Source organism: Oncorhynchus masou, chromosome 12 (genome assembly GCF_036934945.1).
Source record: "Oncorhynchus masou masou isolate Uvic2021 chromosome 12, UVic_Omas_1.1, whole genome shotgun sequence".
NCBI lineage: Eukaryota > Metazoa > Chordata > Actinopteri > Salmoniformes > Salmonidae > Oncorhynchus > Oncorhynchus masou.
The window spans coordinates 11,657,855-11,678,769 of NC_088223.1; the positions used below are offsets into that span (position 1 = coordinate 11,657,855).

The 20,915-nt window shown below is 46.3% G+C and overlaps 2 protein-coding genes across 18 annotated transcripts in view; both read right to left on the reverse strand.

The window, feature by feature from the left end:
- Positions 1 to 920, reverse strand: part of LOC135549547 (CLIP-associating protein 2-like) — a 152,072-nt gene extending 151,152 nt beyond the window's left edge. For 15 of the 16 annotated variants that reach the window (XM_064979605.1, XM_064979602.1, XM_064979607.1 and 12 more), the window contains exon 1: positions 46 to 920. In XM_064979605.1, the coding sequence (XP_064835677.1) occupies positions 46 to 243 (198 nt within the window). In that variant the 5' untranslated portion in view covers positions 244 to 920. The remainder of the gene's footprint in view (positions 1 to 45) is intronic. The other variant, XM_064979593.1, reaches the window with a different exon arrangement.
- A 5,106-nt stretch (positions 921 to 6,026) lies between these two features.
- The window catches only part of LOC135549548 (F-box/LRR-repeat protein 2-like), a 39,907-nt gene continuing 25,018 nt past the window's right edge, over positions 6,027 to 20,915 (reverse strand). The window contains exons 4-14 of one of the 2 annotated variants that reach the window (XM_064979610.1): positions 19,344 to 19,418; positions 17,508 to 17,602; positions 14,928 to 15,092; positions 10,885 to 11,011; positions 10,715 to 10,789; positions 10,460 to 10,587; positions 9,698 to 9,758; positions 9,523 to 9,567; positions 9,103 to 9,159; positions 8,428 to 8,640; positions 6,027 to 8,179 (exon numbers count right to left, since the gene is read on the reverse strand). In XM_064979610.1, the coding sequence (XP_064835682.1) occupies positions 8,072 to 8,179; positions 8,428 to 8,640; positions 9,103 to 9,159; positions 9,523 to 9,567; positions 9,698 to 9,758; positions 10,460 to 10,587; positions 10,715 to 10,789; positions 10,885 to 11,011; positions 14,928 to 15,092; positions 17,508 to 17,602; positions 19,344 to 19,418 (1,149 nt within the window). In that variant the 3' untranslated portion in view covers positions 6,027 to 8,071. Of the gene's footprint in view, positions 8,180 to 8,427; positions 8,641 to 9,102; positions 9,160 to 9,522; positions 9,568 to 9,697; positions 9,759 to 10,459; positions 10,591 to 10,714; positions 10,790 to 10,884; positions 11,012 to 14,927; positions 15,093 to 17,507; positions 17,603 to 19,343; positions 19,419 to 20,915 lie in introns of both variants that reach the window. The other variant, XM_064979609.1, reaches the window with a different exon arrangement.

Genomic DNA, 20,915 nt, shown 5'->3' on the forward strand with positions numbered 1-20,915 from the left:
CGTCTGCAGTGTCCACCGCAATGCCCCCATGTGCTGCGGTCTCACCTTGTAGTTGCTGGCGTTGACCCATCCCGTCAGCTCATCTATGGTTTTATCCAGCCGGGGTTTGTCTTGTTCCACATCGGAGGACCTCTGCGGGTCGTTCAGGTAGTCTATTAAATCCTGCCCGACCTGCAACCTGCGGGTAACGTCTTTCTGCAGGACCTGCTGATATAAATAGTCCATGTTGTCATGTTCCTCCATTGAGCAGGCAGTGATGTGTGGTCAGCTCCTGGTGTCAGACAGACTAACGTGGTACTGTCCGGTTGGTAGCAGGGTTGGATGGAGAAGGGGGGGAAAAAGGTCCGGTCTTTAATTCTGAGCCGAGGACAGTTACCAACAAAAACAAAACGCCTGTCAAATTAACTTGGCAAAGCGCAAATCACTTTGTCTTAAAAGACACACACTGCTCGACTTTTGATTTCAGAGAAAGATAACAGAGAATGTTTCTCTCGGGATAGATACCTTAACAAGCAATAACTTTTAAAAAAGTTTTAGAAAAATTACAACAATGTGCGGTAGAACCAACCAGGTCCCGTGTATTATGGACCCACAACAACAACACAAGCTAGCTGGCTAAACTGACGAATCTAGCTACACACATCAATGGGAACAACTAGCTAATAGTTAGCAAGCTGAAGGAAGCAACGTTGGCCACAGGCCTGACACCTTGTTTCGGTTTTTGTATTCCATTATATGATAGTCTCTCTTGTCAAAACCCTTCAAAATAAAGTTTCGTCAAAACTCTTGCTTTCTAACCCGCAGGTTCCTGCTGGCTACTTTTAATCAAGGGAACAATCGCCCCTACTACAGCTGTCTAGCGAAACCCTCCCCCGCTGAAAACAGGAGCCAGCCGGTGACTGCAGTTTACTAGCAGGCCTGCCGCGCAAACGAGCAGTCTGACGAAGGCGGATGAGTGTCCTTCGCAGGGTTGCCAGTTGTTTTATTTTGTTTCACTATCTAGCATTCATTAAAGGAGACTACAAAACATCAGAGTTTACTTAGAATTCTTTATAAAATATATTTTTTTAAATTCTAGACATAAAAAAATAAACAACTACTGTGGATTTAATGTGTCTACCACAGGAGGTTGGTGACACCTTAATTGGGGAGGACGGGCTCACAGTAATCGCTCAAACAGAATGATATTGAACTCAAACACATAGTTTCCATACCATTCCATCCCAGACATTATTAGCGGTCCTCCCCTCCGCAGCCTCCTGTGTCGTCTTGGTGTTGCATGAAATCGATTAACATTTCGGTCTCCCCACGCCCCTATTTCAAGCTGTTTTTGCAGATGTTCCCCATAAATTACATTTAAAAGGTCAAACTTTAAAAAAGGTACAATCTGGGAAATGTGCGAATGCAGCACCTCGCCCTTGATCACGACTCTCTGTTCCATTACACACACAAAGGTCATTGGACAAGAGTCTTCTGTACGGGGGAGTTTTGTTAAGAGCAGCGACACTTGGTCTGAACATTGACACGCATCGCTTGCGGTACGGTTTTGAAAGCACAAAGGACCTGATCTTTCATCGAAATGGGAAATAATTTAGAAGAAGAAAAAAAAGGGTCAAATTGATACACAACCTTTATAGGGTTATGGTTCCCACACTGCCATGTTACTGCACTTGTTTACGGACAACAGAAGACAGAGTGGACCACCTGTGTTAATTACTGCTGCCGTCTGTCGCCGAACACCTGTGGGTGAACAGAAGACAGATGTCACAATCTTGTCACTGAAAAACACTGTCGGATCCATCTGTGATAAAACCGTGTACAGTAAGTGTGTATTTACTTGTTTTTATTTAACCCTCATTTGACCAGGTAAGTTCACTGAGAACACACTCTATTTACAGCAATTACCTGGGGAATAGTTACAGGGGAGAAGAGGGCAGATGAATGAGCCAATTGAAATAGTTTTGTTTTTTTTGCATTTGTGGAATTATTTTGATGTGATATGAAAGTAGAGGGGTTGATGTTTCTAGAACCGCACCGAATGGAGAATCGATTCCCATTTAGAAGGGAGTATTTGGCGGTTTTAGCTTCCAGAGCCAATTCACCCTGTAAACAGAACATGTTACTCCTTCGTACAAGGACCTTACGGTAGTCTCCTTTAGTCCATTACCCAGGCTAATGCTGTAGCTACCTTACCTATGTAGTATTGTGTAGTGGTCAAGGACTTCAGTCAAATGTCAATGTTCGTTGTAGCCTCATGTCTATGAAAACATCAACATTATCAATGGAACAGTAGGTCATTGTTTTTTTTATATGTTGTAAGCTCATTAAATATATATATATTTTTTCAAAAACCTAAAGGGCATATTACATTTGAACAGCAGATCAGCCTTAGGTTTTATTTCCCGAGGCTTTAGCTCAGCGGGCTTGTGATGAGCAAGAGACTTGAGTTGTGTTCAAACCCAAAGTCACACATAAGTGCACATACACACAGTACATCCACTGCAACGATCGTGCAGATTGGAGTAGCACCAGAGACAATTTAAGTTGTCCAAGTCATTCTTTCCCCTTACAGCCCTTCTCTGTTTCTACCTTTTATTGAATAAATACAACCTTAAAAACATACTGAAGGTAGTTTATTTGCATCCCATGTATGGAACAATCTACAGATTTCCCTACAACTAGATGTACTGGTGCCTCTCAGGGGGTATGTGATGGTTTTACTTGAGTGTGTTTGTAATCTTGTATATTTGTATTATGTTGTATTTCTAAAGTGTGTATGCAGGGCTCACTTGTAGAAGAGACCTTGGTCTCAATGAGAATGCCTGCTAAAATAAAGGTTAAACATTTTTAAATGCATCTCCCATGAATCCATAAAAAGGTAAATTTCTCCAACATGGCAACCATGGTTTTTCCGGGAACTGTGCACAGCTATTCAACATATTGCCTGACTGAAAATCCCCAGTCCGTTTCTTATTCATAAACGAGAAAACGTCACGAATGAACAGAAAAATTTGGACAGCACCCCAAAATAAGAACGGCGTTATAAAAGTTTAATAGTTCATCTTATTTGAGAAGGAAAATATAATATTTTCCATGCCAAGCTAAATAACAACCCATCCATCCTTTCTTTATACATGAATATGGAAACTGCAGTAGTACCGCTGCTGCTAATGGCTATTACCTAGAACTGATCAGATTGAGGTAGGTCTATCCCTAAAGTAATAATTATACAGTTGATCACTTTTCCGGCTTGTTGTTAAAGAATATTAAACCAAACCCTCATTTAAAAAGGAATCTATTGAAGTTGGAAGTCTTACTGCAGCCTGGATAAGGATAATCGTAATAGGTGTATTTCACTCTATTTTCTCAAAGTAAAAGGACCTGAACATGAAGAAGATATAAAATATTGATGATGGATCCAGATTTGGGTGTGCCTCAGATTTTATATAGCACTTCAGCGACATCTGCTGGTCAGGATGAAGATTACATTGCTATCACACACACACGCCACACAGACAGTGAGTATCAGAGTAAGCGCTACTCAGAACATTTATTTTTATCAAATTTCACTGTAGAGCCAGTCAGAGCACGTTTACTAATCAGTTATTCGATTTATTTATGTTATATTTATTCATTTTTAACATAAAGCTCCTGTTAGAACAGCTGTCAAAGAGAGGCGTTAGTATCATTGCCACATAGTGAGGTCAGCAGGGTTGGGATCAATTCCATTTCAAAGACTGAATTAATAAAGAACTGACCCCAACCCTAGAGGTCAGTCAGCTTATTGACCTAGAACCAGAAGCATCTGAGTCAAACACCCATATTATATACTACACGCTGTGCACATGTCTGCGACAGAACACAGACAGGCCTTGTCCCAAACCAAAGACTGGCCCCTTGCCCTGACCCCTTCCCTTAGCCCCGGGAACATCTGAAAGCACATGGTAGGTAATCTCGGACACCCAGAATGAAAAATCCTGTGCAATTGCGTTAGATGCTTAATTAAATTCTGGGGGCAGACGTTTTAGAAAATATACTAGAACGAGGATACGGAAGCAGAACTAGGAGCTCCACTTCCCTCTGCAGGTTACAGGAGAGGTGTATTGGCCAAATGTTCCCTACTCTTCCGAAATTCAAAAGACGCCTGCGAAATCATGATTTGTCCAAATGATCAGTGATGAAAGACCTGCGCACAGGAAACAAATTTCATTGGTGGGCGCAACCCAGTCTGCTGACAGATGCTACGATACCAGTTATGTTATGCACATCTGTCCACGAGAGATTACATGGTAGGTACCAGTAAACATAGCAGTCTATATCTTGACCTCAATCTCCATCTGGTGAACTGTGTGAAGTATCTGCCATGTTGCTCGAATCCACTGCTCCAGATTTTTTTTTTTTTTTTTTTAATCTAAAGATCATCCCATAGGCTCATACCTCTCCGTTTAATTTCAATGAGGGTGAGTGAGGAGTTGCTTAGTGGTCAAGGGGCTAGTGGTCAGTTTGGAACCAGCCTGTGTGTTCCACAGCCACACAGAAGGCCCAGAGTACACACGTTCCAGGGATTTCCTTAGATGCTCGTTTCTGACAGAGACAGTCCATTTCTGTCCAACAGTAACAGTTTGTTTTCATTCTTTTCAAAAGGAGAGATGCACAGATCTGATCTCCCTCTGGATAGATGAGCATGGACAATAACAATACGCACTGAAAAAGAGGGAAAATAATCATTTGTTACTGGCCAACTCCAATCCGAGGGCGAGTTGCCATATTGTAATAGTTTTGTTGCCCTCATTGTAAAACACTCTTACAAACAAAAACAGTCTCAAACAGGCAGGTTCTCAGGTGCACAACAAAAATGTCAAAATGTTCAGCTTTGTACTTCTGGTTTTCTGTTTGCCTCTGGATGGGCGGAGTTTAGTGGTGTCCCCTACATCGCCGTAAGTCAGGGCTATCCCAGCATCCTCTCTGCTCACACCCAGAATCACTACACTTCCCAGAATCCCCTTTTCACGCCCAAAGAGCTGTGCGAGTCGATTGGTTGCAGCAGGTTGACTCGCAGCACGGTCACACAGAGGTGGCATGTGATTGGTTGAGATGAAGTTCACCCAGAGTGATGCATTGTCCAGGGGGTGTGGTTAGAAGGGCAAGACTGTGGAAACCTTGCAGATAAAAATGTAACATATGGAGCAGACACGATTACCAACGCTCCTCATCACGTCTCTTCTACACAACGTACTTCTATGTGCACGTTCCGTACCATTCCACCTTCCTGAATAACACTGTCCAACATTTTGTGGGTTTTAGTCCTCTGCCTATTTAGGATCATCCACCTCATCCACTAGTCCAAGTTTTGGAGAGGAGGGGTCTGGAAGGTGAGGGTAGTTTTGGAGAGGAGGGGTCTGGAAGGTGAGAGTAGTTTTGGAGAGGAGGGGTCTGGAAGGTGAGGGTAGTTTTGGAGAGGAGGGGTCTGGAAGGTGAGGGTAGTTTTGGAGAGGAGGGGTCTGGAAGGTGAGGGTAGTATTGGAGAGGAGGGGTCTGGAAGGTGAGAGTAGTTTTGGAGAGGAGGGGTCTGGAAGGTGAGGGTAGATTTGGAGAGGAGGGGTCTGGAAGGTGAGGGTAGTTTTGGAGAGGAGGGGTCTGGAAGGTGAGGGTAGTATTGGAGAGGAGGGGTCTGGAAGGTGAGGGTAGTTTTGGAGAGGAGGGGTCTGGAAGGTGAGGGTAGTATTGGAGAGGAGGGGTCTGGAAGGTGAGGGTAGTTTTGGAGAGGAGGGGTCTGGAAGGTGAGGGTAGTTGGGAGAGGAGGGGTCTGGAAGGTGAGGGTAGTTTTGGATAGGAGGGGCCTGGAAGGTGAGGGTAGTTTTGGAGAGGAGGGGTCTGGAAGGTGAGGGTAGTTTTGGAGAGGAGGGGCCTGGAAGGTGAGGGTAGTTTTGGAGAGGAGGGGTCTGGAAGGTGAGGGTAGGTTTGGAGAGGAGGGGTCTGGAAGGTGAGGGTAGTTTTGGAGAGGAGGGGTCTGGAAGGTGAGAGTAGTTTTGGAGAGGAGGGGTCTGGAAGGTGAGAGTAGTTTTGGAGAGGAGGGGTCTGGAAGGTGAGGGTAGTTTTGGAGAGGAGGGGTCTGGAAGGTAAGAGTAGTTTTGGAGAGGAGGGGTCTGGGCTCTGGAAGGTGAGGGTAGTTTTGGAGAGGAGGGGTCTGGAAGGTGAGGGTAGTTTTGGAGAGGAGGGGTCTGGAAGGTGAGGGTAGTTTTGGAGAGGAGGGGTCTGGAAGGTGAGAGTAGTATTGGAGAGGAGGGGTCTGGAAGGTGAGAGTAGTTTTGGAGAGGAGGGGTCTGGAAGGTGAGGGTAGTTTTGGAGAGGAGGGGTCTGGAAGGTAAGAGTAGTTTTGGAGAGGAGGGGTCTGGGCTCTGGAAGGTGAGAGTAGTATTGGAGAGGAGGGGTCTGGAAGGTGAGGGTAGTATTGGAGAGGAGGGGTCTGGAAGGTGAGGGTAGTTTTGGAGAGGAGGGGTCTGGAAGGTGAGGGTAGTTTTGGAGAGGAGGGGTCTGGAAGGTGAGGGTAGTTTTGGAGAGGAGGGGTCTGGGCTCTGGAAGGTGAGAGTAGTATTGGAGAGGAGGGGTCTGGAAGGTGAGGGTAGTTTTGGAGAGGAGGGGTCTGGAAGGTGAGGGTAGTTTTGGAGAGGAGGGGTCTGGAAGGTGAGGGATGGTCGAGTTCTGTCAGAGAGAGAAGACCCCACCCCTCCTCCCCTGAATAGGAACCTCAGAAAGAGTCCAAATGATAATTTATCAGTAGTGATCAATCAGTCTGTATGGATCAGAGACCAGTAGTGATCAATCAGTCTGTATGGATCAGAGACCAGTAGTGATGGGGGGATTGGGGGGGGGTCAGACCGTAGAAAAACATTTAACATTAAAAGTAACAATTTTGTTTAATCATTGGAAAAAGTTTGGGAAGAACAATTTTCAAAAACCTCCTGTTTAGTGCCTAGTGAACATGACCTTGCGGTTATAGGTTCAGGGTGTTGTGTCGTCGTGGCGGGGTTCAGGGTGTTGTGGCGGGGTTCAGGGTGTTGTGTCGTCGTGGCGGGGTTCAGGGTGTTGTGTCGTCGTGGCGGGGTTCAGGGTGTTGTGGAGGGATTCAGGGTGTTGTGTCGTCGTGGCGGGGTTCAGGGTGTTGTGGCGGGGTTCAGGGTGTTGTGTCGTCGTGGCGGGGTTCAGGGTGTTGTGGCGGGGTTCAGGGTGTTGTGTCGTCGTGGCGGGGTTCAGGGTGTTGTGGCGGGGTTCAGGGTGTTGTGGAGGGGTTCAGGTTGTTGTGGCGGGGTTCAGGGTGTTGTGGCGGGGTTCAGGGTGTTGTGGCGGGGTTCAGGGTGTTGTGGAGGGGTTCAGGGTGTTGTGGCGGGGTTCAGGGTGTTGTGTCGTTGTGGAGGGGTTCAGGGTGTTGTGGCGGGGTTCAGGGTGTTGTTGTGTCGTTGTGGAGGGGTTCAGGGTGTTGTGGCGGGGTTCAGGGTGTTGTTGTGTCGTTGTGGAGGGGTTCAGGGTGTTGTGGCGGGGTTCAGGGTGTTGTGGCGGGGTTCAGGGTGTTGTTGTGTCGTTGTGGAGGGGTTCAGGGTGTTGTGGCGGGGTTCAGGGTGTTGTGTCGTTGTGTTGTCGTGGCGGGGTTCAGGGTGTTGTGTCGTTGTGTCGTCGTGGCGGGGTTCAGGGTGTTGTGGCGGGGTTCAGGGTGTTGTGGCGGGGTTCAGAGTGTCGTGTCGTGGCGGGGTTCAGGGTGTCGTGGCGGGGTTCAGGGTGTCGTGTCGTCGTGGCGGGGTTCAGGGTGTCGTGGCGGGGTTCAGGGTGTCGTGTCGTCGTGGAGGGGTTCAGGGTGTTGTGGAGGGGTTCAGGGTGTCGTGTCGTCGTGGAGGGGTTCAGGGTGTCGTGGCGGGGTTCAGGGTGTCGTGGCGGGGTTCAGGGTGTCGTGGCGGGGTTCAGGGTGTCGTGGCGGGGTTCAGGGTGTCGTGGCGGGGTTCAGGGTTCAGGGTGTCGTGTCGTCGTGGAGGGGTTCAGGGTGTCGTGTCGTCGTGGAGGGGTTCATCCTCCTCCACTGTCAGAGGATGACGCAGCAGCGACACATCCTATGGCCCCCGCCGTGCACCGAGGGAGGGGGCGTCACCGGGGCAAAGTAGGCGTGGACCTTTATCTCTGGGAGATGGGCCTATAGGGAGAGGCAGGAGCTCCGTCATTTCAAATGCAGCAATGTTCCACACTGTTGTATATTCTCCCATGTATTTCATTTGACAGCCTGCAACGCTGCAATACACTCAATAGGAGTATAATACAACAGTGTGGGGGAAATTCTATTCTTTCCATAGGAAACTACAATTCCCATCAGGCCATGCAGGAGCTTTGACATTACAGCTATAGTGATGCAGCTTGGGAGATGTAGTGTTGGTGATGGCTGACCCGTATGCGTTTGATGCCGGCCCTGGTGACCTGCTGGCAGTCGTAGAGTTCTATCCTCTCCAGGCGGTGGCAGTTTTTCAGGTGCTCCAGAGTCCCGTCTGTGATCAGAGGGCAGTTATCCAACTCCACCACCGTGAGGCGCTCCTGTCCACACACACTGCTGCTCAGCGCCCTGATACCGTCGTCAGTTATCAGCTCACAGTGGGAGAGGGACTGGTGGAGAGAGGATAGACGGTTGACACTATGTAATGTACACCCACAACAATACATACTGTAATGTCACAACAATACATACTGTAATGTCACAACAATACATACTGTAATGTCCACCCACAACAATACATACTGTAATGTCCACCCACAACAATACATACTGTAATGTCCACCCACAACAATACATACTGTAATGTCACAACAATACATACTGTAATGTCACAACAATACATACTGTAATGTCACAACAATACATACTGTAATGTCACAACAATACATACTGTAATGAGCACCCACAACAATACATACTGTAATGAGCACCCACAACAATACATACTGTAATGTCACAACAATACATACTGTAATGTCATAACAATACATACTGTAATGAACACCCACAACAATACATACTGTAATGTCACAACAATACATACTGTAATGAACACCCACAACAATACGTACCAGTGCTTGCAGGCGAGGGCAGTGAATAGCGAGCTGGACTAGAGTGTTGTCAGTCACCTGTGGGAGGAGACAGACTCAAATCAAACCTAGATACAGTACATAGAATCAGACAGGCTCAAATCAAACCCAGATACAGTACATAGAATCAGACAGGCTCAATCAAACCCAGATAGAGTACATAGAATTAGACAGGCTCAAATCAAACCCAGATACAGTACATAGAATCAGACAGGCTCAATCAAACCCAGATACAGTACATAGAATCAGACAGGCTCAATCAAACCCAGATACAGTACATAGAATCAGACAGGCTCAAATCAAACCCAGATACAGTACATAGAATCAGACAGGCTCAATTAAATGCTGATGGCCTCAATCTACAGTTGCATTAAACAAGAAGAGACGCCCATGAAATCTTACCAAAACACATTCTTCTAAATCCATTTTTTCCATCTCATGACAATGCTGTTGAAACAAACCCACATCAGTTCAACATTAGGTTTTAATTAGTGACCTTAAATGTGAAAAGATTTGAAGACAAAAAGAAACGCAACGAGTCAAGACAGAGCGCCGAAGGAAATAAAGAACCACTCACCCTGGCCAGTACAGTAAACCCAGCGTCTGTCACATGTGAACACCGTGCTGCTTCCAAGATCCTGATACAAACACATTGGTTATGTGGACGGTCTTTTATCAGTAGGCCTCATCGTGTGTTGTCAGGGGGGGGGCCTCATCGTGTGTTGTCGAGGGGGGCCTCATCGTGTGTTGTCGGGGGGCCTCATCGTGTGTTGTCGGGGGGCTCATCGTGTGTTGTCAAGGGGGCCTCATCGTGTGTTGTCAGGGGGGCCTCATCGTGTGTTGTCGTGGGGGGCCTCATCGTGTGTTGTCAGGGGGGCCTCATCGTGTGTTGTCAGGGGGGCCTCATCGTGTGTTGTCAGGGGGGCCTCATCGTGTGTTGTCGGGGGGCCTCATCGTGTGTTGTCAGGGGGGCCTCATCGTGTGTTGTCAGGGGGGCCTCATCGTGTGTTGTCATTTACATTACATTTAACATTACATTTACATTTGTCATTTACATTTACATTGTCAGGGGGGCCTCATCGTGTGTTGTCAGGGGGGCCTCATCGTGTGTTGTCAGGGGGGCCTCATCGTGTGTTGTCAGGGGGGCCTCATCGTGTGTTGTCAGGGGGGCCTCATCGTGTGTTGTCAGGGGGGGGCCTCATCGTGTGTTGTCAGGGGGGGGCCTCATCGTGTGTTGTCAGGGGGGGGCCTCATCGTGTGTTGTCGGGGGGGGCCCTCATCGTGTGTTGTCAGGGGGGGGGCCCTCATCGTGTTTATAAGAAAGGGGGACATTTCTTACTTGAGTCGGGGGCAGTTCAGGCCCAGAGCGGTGAGAGAGACGTCTGTAATGTTACTGCAGCCAGAGATACACAGCATCTGCAGTTTGTGACACCCCCGACACAGGCTGACCAAGCCATCATCAGTTATCTGCTGTAAACACACACAAAGTCATCTGTCACCGGCTTATAAATAACACACGTTACACACACATGTTCTGTCTTTCAATCCCTACTCCCACACACACACACACACAAAACCTCCATCTTTGTCTTACTGAGCAGGTCTGCATGTTGATAGTGGTTAGTTCAGGACAGTGTTTCTGAAGGGGTTTCAGTGCTCCATCCTCCAGCTGTAGAGAACACAACACAGAGAAACCAATCACTACTGGCAATCAATACAATCACGTTTACGTGTGTGTGTGTGTGTGTGTGTGTGTGTGTGTACCTGTGTGCAGCCACGTAGGAACAGGGCTTGTAGGTTGTTACAGCCCCTGGTCAGAGCCTCGATGCCATCTCTGCTGATTTGGTCACACCACGACAGGTTTAATGTCTCCAACATACTACAGCCGTCACTAAGCAGAGACACAGGTTGAATGTCTCCAACATACTACAGCCGTCACTAAGCAGAGACACAGGTTGAATGTCTCCAACATACTACAGCCGTCACTAAGCAGAGACACAGGTTGAATGTCTCCAACATACTACAGCCGTCACTAAGCAGAGACACAGGTTTAATGTCTCCAACATACTACAGCCGTCACTAAGCAGACACACAGGTTGAATGTCTCCAACATACTACAGCCGTCACTAAGCAGAGACACAGGTTGAATGTCTCCAACATACTACAGCCGTCACTAAGCAGAGACACACAGGTTGAATGTCTCCAACATACTACAGCCGTCACTAAGCAGAGACACAGGTTGAATGTCTCCAACATACTACAGCCGTCACTAAGCAGAGACACAGGTTGAATGTCTCCAACATACTACAGCCGTCACTAAGCAGAGACACACAGGTTGAATGTCTCCAACATACTACAGCCGTCACTAAGCAGAGACACAGGTTGAATGTCTCCAACATACTACAGCCGTCACTAAGCAGAGACACAGGTTTAATGTCTCCAACATACTACAGCCGTCACTAAGCAGAGACACACAGGTTGAATGTCTCCAACATACTACAGCCGTCACTAAGCAGAGACACAGGTTTAATGTCTCCAACATACTACAGCCGTCACTAAGCAGAGACACACAGGTTGAATGTCTCCAACATACTACAGCCGTCACTAAGCAGAGACACACAGGTTGAATGTCTCCAACATACTACAGCCGTCACTAAGCAGAGACACAGGTTGAATGTCTCCAACATACTACAGCCGTCACTAAGCAGAGACACAGGTTGAATGTCTCCAACATACTACAGCCATCACTAAGCAGAGACACAGGTTTAATGTCTCCAACATACTACAGCCGTCACTAAGCAGAGACACAGGTTGAATGTCTCCAACATACTACAGCCGTCACTAAGCAGAGACACAGGTTGAATGTCTCCAACATACTACAGCCGTCACTAAGCAGAGACACAGGTTTAATGTCTCCAACATACTACAGCCGTCACTAAGCAGACACACAGGTTGAATGTCTTCAACATACTACAGCCGTCACTAAGCAGAGACACAGGTTGAATGTCTCCAACATACTACAGCCGTCACTAAGCAGAGACACACAGGTTGAATGTCTCCAACATACTACAGCCATCACTAAGCAGAGACACAGGTTGAATGTCTCCAACATACTACAGCCGTCACTAAGCAGAGACACAGGTTGAATGTCTCCAACATACTACAGCCGTCACTAAGCAGAGACACACAGGTTGAATGTCTCCAACATACTACAGCCGTCACTAAGCAGAGACACACAGGTTGAATGTCTCCAACATACTACAGCCGTCACTAAGCAGAGACACACAGGTTGAATGTCTCCAACATACTACAGCCGTCACTAAGCAGAGACACACAGGCTTAATGTCTCCAACATACTACAGCCGTCACTAAGCAGAGACACACAGGTTGAATGTCTCCAACATACTACAGCCGTCACTAAGCAGAGACACACAGGTTGAATGTCTCCAACATACTACAGCCGTCACTAAGCAGAGACACACAGGCTTAATGTCTCCAACATACTACAGCCGTCACTAAGCAGAGACACACAGGTTGAATGTCTCCAACATACTACAGCCGTCACTAAGCAGAGACACACAGGTTGAATGTCTCCAACATACTACAGCCGTCACTAAGCAGAGACACACAGGTTGAATGTCTCCAACATACTACAGCCGTCACTAAGCAGAGACACACAGGTTGAATGTCTCCAACATACTACAGCCGTCACTAAGCAGAGACACACAGGTTGAATGTCTCCAACATACTACAGCCGTCACTAAGCAGAGACACACAGGTTGAATGTCTCCAACATACTACAGCCATCACTAAGCAGAGACACACAGGTTGAATGTCTCCAACATACTACAGCCGTCACTAAGCAGAGACACACAGGTTGAATGTCTCCAACATACTACAGCCGTCACTAAGCAGAGACACAGGTTGAATGTCTCCAACATACTACAGCCGTCACTAAGCAGAGACACAGGTTTAATGTCTCCAACATACTACAGCCGTCACTAAGCAGAGACACACAGGTTGACTGTCTCCAACATACTACAGCCGTCACTAAGCAGAGACACACATGTTTAATGTCTCCAACATACTACAGCCGTCACTAAGCAGAGACACACATGTTTAATGTCTCCAACATACTACAGCCGTCACTAAGCAGAGACACACAGGTTGAATGTCTCCAACATACTACAGCCGTCACTAAGCAGAGACACACAGGTTGAATGTCTCCAACATACTACAGCCGTCACTAAGCAGAGACACACAGGTTTAATGTCTCCAACATACTACAGCCGTCACTAAGCAGAGACACAGGTTGAATGTCTCCAACATACTACAGCCGTCACTAAGCAGAGACACAGGTTGAATGTCTCCAACATACTACAGCCGTCACTAAGCAGAGACACACATGTTTAATGTCTCCAACATACTACAGCCGTCACTAAGCAGAGACACACAGGTTGAATGTCTCCAACATACTACAGCCGTCACTAAGCAGAGACACAGGTTGAATGTCTCCAACATACTACAGCCGTCACTAAGCAGAGACACACATGTTTAATGTCTCCAACATACTACAGCCGTCACTAAGCAGAGACACAGGTTGAATGTCTCTAACATACTACAGCCGTCACTAAGCAGAGACACACAGGTTTAATGTCTCCAACATACTACAGCCGTCACTAAGCAGAGACACACATGTTTAATGTCTCCAACATACTACAGCCGTCACTAAGCAGAGACACACAGGTTGAATGTCTCCAACATACTACAGCCGTCACTAAGCAGAGACACACATGTTTAATGTCTCCAACATACTACAGCCGTCACTAAGCAGAGACACAGGTTGAATGTCTCCAACATACTACAGCCGTCACTAAGCAGAGACACAAAGGTTGAATGTCTCCAACATACTACAGCCATCACTAAGCAGAGACACACAGGTTGAATGTCTCCAACATACTACAGCCGTCACTAAGCAGAGACACAGGTTTCTTACTGAGTATTACACTGTATGTTACGTTTCTGTTTCCACCGGAATGTACGGTAATGATACGGTAACCATGGGGGGGGGGGATCTGTTGTATCCGGTAATGATACGGTAACCAATCTGTTGTATCCGGTAATGATACGGTAACCACGGGGGGGGGGGGGATCTGTTGTATCCGGTAATGATACAGTAACCATGGGGGGGGGATCTGTTGTATCCGGTAATGATACGGTAACCATGGGGGATCTGTTGTACCCGGTAATGATACGGTAACTATGGGGGATATGTTGTACCCGGTAATGATACGGTAACCATGGGGGATCTGTTGTATCCGGTAATGATACGGTAACCATGGGGGATCTGTTGTACCCGGTAATGATACGGTAACCATGGGGGATCTGTTGTACCCGGTAATGATACGGTAACTATGGGGGATATGTTGTACCCGGTAATGATACGGTAACCATGGGGGATCTGTTGTATCCGGTAATGATACGGTAACCATGGGGGATCTGTTGTATCCGGTAATGATACGGTAACCATGGGGGGGGGGGGGGGGATCTGTTGTGTCCGGTAATGATATGGTAACCATGGGGGATCTGTTGTATCCGGTAATGATACGGTAACCATGGGGGATCTGTTGTACCCGGTAATGATACGGTAACCATGGGGGATCTGTTGTACCCGGTAATGATACGGTAACCATGGGGGATCTGTTGTATCCGGTAATGATACGGTAACCATGGGGGGGGTTTGTTGTACCAGGTAATGATATGGTAACCACGGGGGGGGGTCTGTTGTACCTGATTGGAACACTCACCTGAGAGCTTTGAGGGAGTGGTTGGTAACAGACACACAGGAGGTGAGGTCCAGCTGTTTGAGTTTGCAGCAGAACTTGGAGAGGCTGAGACAGGTGCTGTCTGTGATCTTACTGCAGCCATTCAGGTTCAACACCTCAATGCTACAGCAGTTCAGGGAAAACGTCCTGCCGGGGGACAGAGGCATCACTGTTATACAAACACCAAAGGAGAGGCAACTGAATCACGAGGGAGGTGCGTCTTTCGCTTTCAAGACGACTGGATGCTTATCTAGAAACATGGGCTCCGATACAGGAACGATTCCTTTTAGTTTGAAACGATTCAGTCGGGTTTGAATGGGGGAACGATACCTTTTAGTTTGAAAACGATTCAGTCGGGTTTGAATGGGGGAACGATACCTTTTAGTTTGAAAACGATTCAGTCGGGTTTGAATGGGGAAACGATACCTTTTAGTTTGAAACGATTCAGTCGGGTTTGAATGGGGGAACGATACCTTTTAGTTTGAAAACGATTCAGTCGGGTTTGAATGGGGAAACGATACCTTTTAGTTTGAAACGATTCAGTCGGGTTTGAATGGGGGAACGATACCTTTTAGTTTGAAAACGATTCAGTCGGGTTTGAATGGGGGAACTAATCGATGCTATACAAGGTACTAACATTTTTTTTTTGCATAAACACATACATTTTCCATTCTAAACTCTAATCTGCTGCTGATGGAACTCATGAACTCGGCCTCCTGAGCTGGATCTGTCTGAGCTGACGTGTGTGTGTGTGTGTGTGTGTGTGTGTGTGTGTGTGTGTGTGTGTGTGTGTGTGTGTGTGTGTGTGTGTGTGTGTGTGTGTGTGTGTGTGTGTGTGTGTGTGTAAATTAATTACAGAGCCTTCAGAAAGTATTCACACCCCTGGACTTATTACGCGTTGTTGTGTTACAGACTGAATTTAAAATAGATTAAATAGAGATTTTGTGTCACTGGTCTGCCCCCCCAAATTAATTTTAAAAAATGAATTGCTGAAATGTCTAGAGCCAAAAATAGTGCTTACTGATTAACCGATGTTGGTTCATTTATTTGAATTCCATTTTGTTCAGTTTTTTTTCTGTGAGCTCAAATGTACACATTGCGCAGTTTGTCTAGAGACAAATCAGATCCAGCCTGAACTGTGAGATGTTGTGGAAGTTGTAATTTCCAACAGGCCAATATTATACATAGTTTTGCGCATGTAACAACAATGACCATAATCCATTGCGCATCTACTTGTCCGGTCGGTGTTTCTCTTTCACGCCTGCTACTGAAGAGAGAAGAATGCGTGACCCTGAGGTGATATAGAGAGCAGCCTAGCTGTTGCTTAGCGAGGCATCTGAAAATACATACTATCATCAGTGGACTTTAATTAGTTGTTTTATTCTGTGTTAAACGTGACAAATAAATTAACTATGTAATGGAAACAACGTGTTATGTTTGGGGCAAATCAAACACGACACATCACGGAGTACCACTCTTCATATTTTCAAGCATGGTGGTGGCTGCATCATGCTATGGGTATGCTTGTCATCAGCAGCCACTAGGGAGTTTTTTTAGGATAAAACAGAACAGAGTTAAGCATAGAAAAACCTGGTTCAGTCTTTCCAACAGACACTGGGAGACAAATTCACCTTAACCTAATACACAAGGCCCAAATATACACTGGAGCTGCTTACCAAGATGACATTGAATGTTCCTGAGTGGCCTAGTTACAGTTTTGACTTGAAAATCTATGGCAAGACTTAAATGGCTGTCGAGCAATGATCAACAACCAACTTGACCGAGCTTGAAGAATTTTTAAAAGAATGTGCAAATATTGTACAATCCAGGTGTGCAAATATCTTAGAGACTTACCCAGAAAGACTCACAGCTGTCATCGCTGCCAAAAGTGATTCTAACATGTATTGACTCAGGTGTGTGAATACTTATGTAAATTAGATATTTTTGTATTTCATTTTCAATACATTTGTAAAAAAATGTTTTAAATTTTGTCATCGTGCGTAGAAGGGTGTTTAAGGCTGTAACAAAACAACATATGGAATAGGTGAAGGGGTATGAATACGTTCTGAAGGTACTGTGTGTCTTTGGTTTGTTATGCATGGATCTACAGTTGAAGTCGGAAGTTTACATACACTTAGGTTGGAGTCATTGAAACTCGTTTACATACACTTCGGTTGGAGTCATTGAAACTCCTTTTTCAACCACTCCACACATTTCTTGTTAACAAACTCTAGTTTTGGCAAGTCGGTTAGGACATCTACTTTGTGCATGACACAAGTCATTTTCCCAACAATTGTTTACAGACAGGTTATTTCACTCATAATTCACTTAAACATTTGAAAATCGGGGACCGCTGCCCATCGGTGATTCGTTACACCCCTATGAGCCCATCGGTGAATCGTTACACCCCTACGAGCCCATCGGTGAATCGTTACACCCCTACGAGCCCGTCGGTGAATCGTTACACCCCTACGAGCCCATCGGTGAATCGTTACACCCCTATGAAATCACAGTAAATTGTTTATACTAAGAGTGAAAGAGGCCCTATGGAGAAGGACTCACTTCATGGATGCGTCTCCCACACTGATACATCCTCTCAAACTCAGCTGCCTCAGGAAGCCTCCACATCGCTTAGAGATGTTCTCCACTACTCTACCCTGGAGAGAGACAGAGAGAGACAGAGGGAGAGATAAAAAGAGAAAGAGATCATTTTTAACCAGTCTAATGTTACAATTCAACAAACAAAAAACATGACAAGAGAGATCAAGAGAATGACAGAGAGAGAGAGAGTGTGATAGAGAGAGCCTGGTGTGACCTATGAATGTGTATATACACTGCTCGAAAAAATAAAGGGAACACTAACATAACACATCCTAGATCTGAATGAATGAAATATTCTTATTAAATACTTTTTTCTTTACATTGTTGAATGTGCTGACAACAAAATCACACAAAAATGATCAATGGAAATCAAATTTATCAACCCATGGAGGTCTGGATTTGGAGTCACACTCAAAATTAAAGTGGAAAACCACACTACAGGCTGATCCAACTTTGATGTAATGTCCTTAAAACAAGTCAAAACGAGGCTCAGTAGTGTGTGTGGCCTCCACGCGCCTGTATGACCTCCCTACAACCCCTGGCCATGCTCCTGATGAGGTGGCGGATAGTCTCCTGAGGGATCTCCTCCCAGACCTGGACTAAAGCATCCACCAACTCCTGGACAGTCTGTGGGTGGAGCGAGACATGATGTCCCAGATGTGCTCAATTGGATTCAGGTGTGGGGAACGGGCGGGCCAGTCCATAGCATCAATGCCTTCCTCTTGCAGGAACTGCTGACACACTCCAGCCATACGAGGTCTAGCATTGTCTTGCATTAGGAGGAACCCAGGGCCAACCGCACCAGCATATGGTCTCACAAGGGGTCTGAGGATCTCATCTCGGGACCTAATGGCAGTCAGGCTACCTCTGGCGAGCACGTGGAGGGCTGTGCGGCCCCCCAAAGAAATGCCAACCCACACCATGACTGACCCACCGCCAAACCAGTCATGCTGGAGGATGTTGTAGGCAGCAGAACGTTCCCCACGGCGTCTCCAGACTCTGTCACGTCTGTCACATGTGCTCAGTGTGAACCTGCTTTCATCTGTGAAGAGCACAGGGCGCCAGTGGCGAATTTGCCAATCTTGGTGTTCTCTGGCAAATGCCAAACGTCCTGCACAGTGTTAGGCTGTAAGCACAACCCCCACCTGTGGCCCTCATACCACCCTCATGGAGTCTGTTTCTGACCGTTTGAGCAGACACATGCACATTTTTTGGCCTGCTGGAGGTCCTTTTGCAGGGCTCTGGCAGTGCTCCTCCTTGCACAAAGGCGGAGGTAGCGGTCCTGCTGCTGGGTTGTTGCCCTCCTACAGCCTCCTCCACGTCTCCTGATGTACTGGCCTGTCTCCTGGTAGCACCTCCATGCTCTGCACACTACGCTGACAGACACAGCAAACCTTCTTGCCACAGCTCGCATTGATGTGCCATCCTGGATGAGCTGCACTACCTGAGCCACTCAGTCTCATGCTACCACTAGAGTGAAAGCACCGCCAGCATTCAAAAGTGACCAAAACATCAGCCAGGAAGCATAGGAACTGAGAAGTGGTCTGTGGTCCCCACCTGCAGAACCACTCCTTTATTGGGGGTGTCTAGATATTTGCCTATAATTTAACACCTGTTTTCTATTCCATTTGCACAACAGCATGTGAAATTTACTGTCAATCAGTGTTGCTTCCTAAGTGGACAGTTTGATTTCACAGAAGTGTGATTGACTTGGAGTTACATTGTGTTGTTTAAGTGTTCCCTTTATTTTCTTGAGCAGTGTATGTAGGATCAACTCCCCTCACCCTGACCTCTCACCTCTATGTCTGTCTGGAAGTTGAACAGGTCAATCTTCTGCCAGTTACTACCATCCAAGGCCAGGACATTCCACGCCTGAGAAGAGAGAAAGAAAGAGAGAGAGAGTGATGGAAAGAGGAAGAGTGAGTGATGGGTGTGGTCAGTCATACACCAGGGCTGTACTTAGGAGGCTGAAAAGATTTGGCATGGGCCATCAGATCCTCAAAGAGTTCTACAGCTGCACCATTGAGAGCATCTGGACTGGCTGCATCACCACTTGGCACGGACATCTGCTTGGCATCTGACCGCAAGGCGCTTACAGGGGATGGTGCGTACAGCCCAGTACATCACTGGGGCCGAGCTCCCTGACATCCAGGACCTCTATACCAGGCGGTGTCAGAGGAAGGCCTGAAAAATTGTCGAAGACTCAAGCCACCCAAGTTACAGACTGTTCTATCTGCTCCCGCACGGCATGCGGTAACAATGCACCAAGGGGTACCAATGCACCAAGCCTGGAACCAACAGAAGCCTGAACAGCGTCTACCCCCACACCATAATACAACTAACTAGTTAACCCCCAAGCCATAATACTACTAACTAGTTAACCCCCAAGCCATAATACTACTAACTAGTTAACCCCCAAGCCATAATACTACTAACTAGTTAACCCCCAAGCCATAATACTACTAACTAGTTAACCCCCAAGCCATAATACTACTAACTAGTTAACCCCCAAGCCATAATACTACTAACTAGTTAATCCCCATGCCATAATACTACTAACCTGTTAACCCCCATGCCATAATACAACTAACTAGTTCACCAAATAGCTACCTGTACTATATGAATTGAACTCTTTTGACTCATCACATACACTGCTGCTACTGTCTATTATCTATCCTTTACCCCTACCTACAGTATACTGCTGTTAATGTCTATTATCTATCCTTTACCCCTACCTACAGTATACTGCTGTTACTGTCTATTATCTATCCTTTACCCCTACCTACAGTATACTGTTGTTAATGTCTATTATCTATCCTTTACCCCTACCTACAGTATACTGCTGTTACTGTCTATTATCTATCCTTTACCCCTACCTACAGTATACTGCTGTTAATGTCTATTATCTATCCTTTACCCCTACCTACAGTATACTGTTGTTACTGTCTATTATCTATCCTTTACCCCTACCTACAGTATACTGCTGTTAATGTCTATTATCTATCCTTTACCCCTACCTACAGTATACTGCTGTTACTATCTATTATCTATCCTTTACCCCTACCTACAGTATACTGCTGTTAATGTCTATTATCTATCCTTTACCCCTACCTACAGTATACTGCTGTTACTGTCTATTATCTATCCTTTACCCCTACCTACAGTATACTGTTGTTACTGTCTATTATCTATCCTGTTTAATCACTTTATCCCTACCTATATGTACATATCTACCTCAATTACCTCGTACCCCTGCACATTGACTTGATTCTGGTACCTCGTATTTTGCCTAGTTATCATTACTCATTGTGTATTTATTCCCTGAATTATTATTTTTTTCTCTATTTTTCTCTCTGCGTTGTTGGAAAG